This window comes from Cibotium barometz, chromosome 32 (assembly GCF_041138505.1).
Source record: "Cibotium barometz isolate CiBa-2024 chromosome 32, ASM4113850v1, whole genome shotgun sequence".
Classification (NCBI taxonomy): Eukaryota; Viridiplantae; Streptophyta; class Polypodiopsida; order Cyatheales; family Cibotiaceae; genus Cibotium; species Cibotium barometz.
This window is the reverse complement of record NC_141077.1, coordinates 16,626,566-16,633,276: the sequence shown is the minus strand read 5'-3', so window position 1 is coordinate 16,633,276 and position 6,711 is coordinate 16,626,566. Positions and strand designations below refer to the sequence as shown.

At 43.2% G+C, this 6,711-nt stretch overlaps 1 protein-coding gene across 1 annotated transcript; it reads left to right on the top strand.

The window, feature by feature from the left end:
• Window positions 1-490: 490 nt before the first annotated feature.
• LOC147619872 (uncharacterized) lies at window positions 491-5,152 on the top strand. The gene is made up of 4 exons (XM_086772652.1): window positions 491-872; window positions 1,055-1,184; window positions 3,598-4,220; window positions 4,319-5,152. The coding sequence occupies exons 1-4, from the start codon at window positions 740-742 to the stop codon at window positions 4,807-4,809; spliced, it is 1,377 nt and encodes a 458-aa protein (XP_086628778.1). The 5' UTR covers window positions 491-739; the 3' UTR covers window positions 4,810-5,152.
• The last annotated feature ends 1,559 nt before the right edge of the window (window positions 5,153-6,711 follow it).

Below are 6,711 nucleotides of genomic sequence, written 5' to 3'. Positions count from 1 at the left end.
AATTCTTAACTAGTGTGACTAAAGAGAATATTTAATTACATTGGCACTCAGGTTGAGCATTTGCAATGTTGATCATGGTGCCATGCAAATGTAATTTTGCATTTGCAAGCTTGATCATGGTTACATGCAAATGTGATCTTGCAAATTGACAATTTATTCATGTCCCCCTCCCACTTACCTTCCTCCTCTTACTTGTCCAAGTCTCCATCCCTCACACTTGGAGTCTAATAATGTGTGATGAGCCAATGTCATCACACTCCTCTAAGAGGAAGGGCCCATGAAGCTGCACTATGGACTTCAATATTTAAATGGGCTTGCACACGTCCTTGTGAAACTACCCTAGGTAGGCCAAGTGGAGGGAGGCTTGGAAAACATGATTTGTATGCTTCACACACATACAAATGACGTCCAAGCACACTATTCGTGACCTTCTACTGGCCTCTCCAACTCGTCATCAGCTCGTGTGTATAAACTGCTGCTTCTATTCACTTCTTCCAGTATCATCATGGTTGCCATCATCCTAGAAAAGCACCACAAAGCATCATCAATTGTGCTTTCTCTCTTCTCTCACGTAACGTCTGCTATAACCCTCTTAGCCGAGCCATTCAGCCAGCCACGCCATCTTCCACAAAGCTTCTCCACTGCGTTTTGTACTCTTGTGGAGCTTCATCTTCTTATAGTATTGTCTCAACCGTGCCTCGGTTATTGCAAATTGTGCCCATTCACTTAGTTTCTTACAATGGGTCGCGCCCCTTGCTGCGAAAAGGATAGTGTTAAGCGTGGCCCTTGGACACCAGAAGAGGATGCAAAGCTCCTTGCATGTGTCGCACAGCACGGCACAGGAAGCTGGCGCACACTTCCCAACAAGGCTGGTAACAGTAAATACTCCTACATTATCGTTGTGCATGGCTTCTTCAATTGAACCAATATTGGGTCCTAATTCTCCCTTCGATTAGCGGCAGATTAGACTGTAGCTAGCGTGATTATTCATTTCTAAGTATAGGTTCTGGCTTTGTAAATTATCAAACGGTGTCATAATTATGGTTTTTCATAGGCCTGCAACGGTGTGGAAAGAGCTGCCGGCTTCGATGGACAAATTACTTGCGCCCAGACTTAAAGCACGGCCGCTTTAGTGAGCAGGAGGAGCAAACCATCGTTAAACTGCACGCTGCCCTCGGAAGCAGGTATTTAATTTTACCTCTAAGCTTACTTAAGGTATTTCCATGATCAACATTATCACATAGTTTAGCTCTAAGCTTACTTAATGAGGACACGAATACCCAATGTTACGCTTAATTTTCAGTATGTGAGAGACTCTTAGGAAACACTCTACGAGCAACTTTAAGATTATTTGCACCAATATTAATGCCCCCATGACTCCTCATATTTGCCAACTAAGCTTTTAGTTGACCTACTTATTACTGCTTTTCAATCCTTAATTTTAATCAAACCGCACCTAAAGCATATGAGAAAGAATACTTTTCCACATAAAATGCACCAATCAACATTTGTGCACACCCCAATGATTTTGATATGTGGATGCTCATGGGTCATAGAAAGTAGCCATCAAGTGTCATGATAAAGCAAAAGTTGCAACAAATGAGGTAGCACTTGTGTGCTTTGTTTCCACAAAGCAAACAGGGGGGGTGTTGATGTGTATTTGCACCAAGAGATCAATGACAGTGGATGGTGTGATATTATTGAGATTATGCACGGATGGTGAGTTAATGTGTCATGGCTATAGTTGCAAAAGGACATGACGAGTTGATAGTTGAATAATGTGGCAAGGCTATAGTTGTGCAAAAGGAGATGATGAGCTGTCCCAAGTTATACATCAATAAATACAACTTTAGCCAATGGAAAATCAAAAGAAAATCAAAGAGTATTTCAAAACATTATCACAAGAGGTGATGTGGGAGATTTCTTGGTCAAGTGAGATGGTTACAAGATCATTTTGATGAGACCTTTGATGCTATAATTATAAAGATCATCATGACGTGATAATTACGTTCAAAAAAAGCACCATGCTTTCTTGAGTATGCATTGGCTCTATAAGAAGACAATCATATTATATAGTTATGAGGCCCTAAAGTTACACAAGCACATTAAATGAAACACTTTTAAAACACTTACTTGAGTTTAAAAAAATATGTGCCACAAACTTCATTGAGGTCGTGGAAGGGTATACATAGAAACTCTAAGAAGATTGATCACCTCTTGGGCTCACCTTATGGGCTATAACTCAATAGTAGCATCCACATCTCTCTGCCAGGAGGGATTGGGTTTGAATCTACCCTAGTGATATCTAAATTTTAGTACGCTCTCTTGCATTTTTAAAAAAGACTAAGAAGATCGATGGATAAATTTCTTGTAGAATTTATAAACAAGGTGGGTACTTAGTCAAGGTAATTTTGTGTATATGTTGAAAGATAGATCTGTGTGAAAGAAGATGTGATTGAATGATACGTTTATGTTGGGCAAAAGGATGTTCATGTCTGATTTATTTCCACAATGGTGTGTCTATGATGCAAAAAGCATAGAGAAGTGATAAGAGAGTGTTGTGGGTTGTGTGGAGAAGGGACAGTCACGAGTATGATGGGGTGGCAAGAGGTCTGGCCTGCACGCGGAAGACCGTTAGATAGCAGCTTGGCAAGGCGCGTCAACCCACGTCAAGTAGAATCTGGACCATAGGATACCTTTTTTTATTTTTTTTATTTTCTTAATTTAATTTAAATGCAACTCCATGCAAATCTTGCAAATCTGCGGCGTGGGTGGAAAAAATGAACGCACACGCAAGAAAAAATATGCGCCACGCTTCTTCTTGTGGATTTATTTCCAAGTTGCAAAAGAAACGTATTCATCAATAATATTTAAAAAAATTGAAGAATATGTGTGAAGCCCCTTACAGCTCGTGTGAGGTGGGGGATTGGGGCACCCTTGCTTGTGTGATTTCCTCGTGAACTTTTATCACTCGTGAGAGCTTGCGTAGCCTTATGCGACTCTATTTAAAATGAAAAATTTAATGTATGATAGATACCTTTGATTCTTTTTGAAAGCATATTAATTTGTAGAGGGTCATCATTAGAAAGGGTACCAAATCCGTTACCAATCCATTGTAGAGAAAAGAACATGCTCCATCACATGGACTCTCCACGTTCAAGGTGAGCGTGCATGGCATAAGTGTGAGCGAATGTCATAGAATTCAGCTTAGCTTTAGGTGGGACTATTATTGTTTTGATTAAGCTGGTGTTCAGCTTAGGTGTAAATTGATTGGGATACAATTTCTTTTTTAACAACTACTTAAGCAAAGAGCTTACCTTAGGGGTGAGGGCATGAGTAATTTGTGTTCAAGTAATGAACCAAGCTAAGTAGCTTAGCATATGGATTCAGCAGTGATTTTTTGATTAGTGAGTCATTTGAGCTTAGCTTGGGAACTTGGCTTAGCTAGTGATTTGCTGATTAGTGTGTGATTTGAGATTAGCTTAGGGTAAGTTAAACTTCGCTTAGCTAGTAATTGGTGATTAATGAGTGATTTGAGCTTAGTTAGCTTAGCTTGTCCAAATGCTCTTAGCAATTTTGATTGATTTATTTTGTCAGATGGTCCCTTATTGCGGCGCAGCTGCCCGGCCGCACCGACAACGATGTGAAGAACTACTGGAACACACGGCTGAAGAAGAAGCTGTGCGAGATGGGTATCGACCCCATCACCCACAAGCCCATCTCGCAGCTACTGGCGGACCTGGCTGGCAGCATGGCGACTCCCCCGCTCAGCGGCAGCGTCGCCATCGGCCCCGCCGGCAACGGCTGCCGCACCATCGCCGACGCAGCCCTCGGCTGCTTCAAAGACGACATGCTCAACGTCATAATGCGGCGCCGTCCAGCCAACCTGGACCCCGCCATGAATACGCCGCCACCCCTTCCCGGTGCCGCCTCTTGCAGCTCATCTCCCGCGGCGCCGGACCGCCGCCACCCCTTTGCTCCTTTCTTTCAGAACAGCCCTGTATCCCGCCGCCAAGCGTCTTTCCAGCCGTCGCCCTCCTCGGCCACTCAGCTCCTGCCGACGTGTGTCCGATTCTTCAACGACCCATCGCGCCCACTCTCAGCCTCTATTATCACGCAGCAGCAAGCTGCCCTCGAGCAGCACAGCGCTAAATCAATGATGGGAATGCTTCTAGAATCCAATCATGTAACGTCTGCGGCCACCACCACCCACGTCTCTGGTAAATGCAGCCATATATAACATTTTCTCAACGTCGCCACCTTCGTTATTATACGTTTTGATGCCCAGCTTCTTGCTAACATTCATTTTGTATTATAGGCTTGGTGCCAAGCTTCCACAGATCAAACGAGGCGGCCAGCTGTTTGAAGATCCTCGCTAGTCTTCAGCTCGAGCAAACTCAAGCAAGCGACTACTCTCTCTCAACTCTGTCTGAGCAATCCGCCATATCGACCGATCCAGAGAAAGCACTAACACAGGCCGAGCTGCCAGCTCATCATGAGCCATGGCTCGCAGATAATCACCATGACCACGACCAATCCAGCACCACATATATCAGCCACAACAATGTATTCAATTGGGCAGAGGAGAATAACCAGGCTTCATCATCATCCATGCACATAAAATCCACACCGGATATGCCCTCATGGAGCCCCAGCTGCACCAGCAGGAGCAGCTCCACCTGCAGCAATCTACCAGGGACTGATCCTAATTATCAACAAACACCATCAACTATGGCTGATCATGGGGTTCTCAGCTCTGTTGATGCCATGCTGTGGGACTTGTCCGATCTTAATGCCCTCATTCCATGATGGTACCTGCCATCCGTGGATCATTAGAACAACGCATTACTAGAACTGTTTGTCATTTATTTAAAGCATTAAGGATATGTGTCATCCATGCAAATTACACCATCCAATTCCTTACTCCTACATTAAACGCACACCCACATGCATCATGTTTTCCTTTCATGCTAGCTTATCAAATACACACATAGACTCCACCTACTTGTGTTCTCAAAATCACCCATGCGTGACTTCCTCTTGCGAGTTTACCTACAGATCACAAACTTTCACTAGCAGCAATTATGCCCTGATTTCCAAAACTCTAGAATAAGCATTGTATATACATTTTGGATTAAAAAATAAGAACATTTGTGCACTTGTTAATCATTAATCATTAATCAAGTTCATGTAAAGTCTTGGTGTTCTCCACATTAGGGAAGGAAGGATTAGCTTTTAAAAATGATTTCTTGTACACGTAAAACACAAGTGACTATTAAATCGTCCAACTAACTGTTCCGCTTCATCTACTAATGAATAGGGTTGGGGGGAGAAGATGAATAGGAGCTTATAATGAGTAAGAAAATAAAATCAATTAATTAATGGAAGTGACTATTAAATCGTTCGACTAAGGTTGAGACAGGGGGTAGCTAATTGGGAGGCATTGAATGGTTGCATCTACAGAGAACCGAACAACACCATTGGCCTGACACTACCTACAATTTCCCACACCCCGCAGATTGCCACATGGCATGCCCCATCGCGCTACAACGCCCAATATCCCATCATGGACACGGCTCCTACTCGACACCCTCTCCTTTCCCTTTCCCTCCTCGATGGGAGCTTTTCCACGTGTGAGCACCCTTACGTGTGTGCCCACACCTTTGTCTCTTTGTTGAGAGAGAGCGCTCCCAGTTGCGCTACCCTCTCTACGTACTACGAGAGAGAGAGAGGGAGGGAGCGAGGGAGGGAGGGAGGGGGTTATCCTTTGCTTGTCCTCCTCTACATGGAGAGAGAGCGAGCTCCTTTCTTTTTCCCTTCCGACGCACATCCTCCATCCCTCCGAAAATTGGTGTTGTACACCATGCATACGAGCCATCTCACAAGTGTGTACTAGTCAGAGAGACCTGCAGAGAAGAAAGAGACTTCAAAGACTGAAATTGTAATGTGTGTGCATATAATTTGCTAAGATTGAAATTCATTAACAGAAACAACAGATGAAGCTATATTTTCTTAGATTGTAGCTTGAGAGATGGTACCTTTAATTTTCAATCGATAGGAATTTTATTTATGATTTTTTAAAAATATCTAATCCTTGATATAGATGTAATTGAATAGTAGTTATGATTTTTTCCAGAATAGTAGTGAATAGTAGTTATTAAACTACTATTAAATTAGTTTTTGGTTTGACTTTGGACTTCACGATTATAGAAGTATTGAAAAGTGCTAGTATGTGTGTTCACCAAAATGAGCATCTTTCCTTGCATAAGGGAAGAACAAGAGAAGAGAAAAGAGACAATGCAAGGGTCAGTTTGGGAACATGCACTTAGCCAACCCTAATGAGGGTTAACTCCTCGATGTGAAGCCTCTTGGGGCTCATTCCACCACCACTTGTGTCACCCAAGTGGAGCTGTCCTCAAGCTAGGTGGGGAGCAATGAGAGAAGGAGCTATAGACAGCTCAACTTCTACTCAATGCCTTCATGTGTGCGAGAGAGAGAGAGAGAGAGAGGAAGAAAAAGAGACGAGCAAAGAGAGCATCACCTACATGCACACACACACAACCAAGCAAGAAATCATGCACACACACAAGCTTACCACCATAACCACAAGAGGAGAGGGAGAGAGAAACCTCAATTGTGATAATGGGATTGTCTCTTTTCATATTTCATAAGTCACCTTTGGTAGTAAGCACAGTATGGGTCAGGGTCTCC

Bases quoted from the DNA above. Each gene is read 5' to 3' on its own strand.
- LOC147619872 (XM_086772652.1), top strand. From the start codon at position 740: ATGGGTCGCGCCCCTTGCTGCGAAAAGGATAGTGTTAAGCGTGGCCCT. The intron at 1,185-3,597 runs GTATTTAATTTT...TTATTTTGTCAG, and splicing joins CACGCTGCCCTCGGAAGCAG to ATGGTCCCTTATTGCGGCGC. The intron at 4,221-4,318 runs GTAAATGCAGCC...TTTGTATTATAG, and splicing joins CACCACCACCCACGTCTCTG to GCTTGGTGCCAAGCTTCCAC.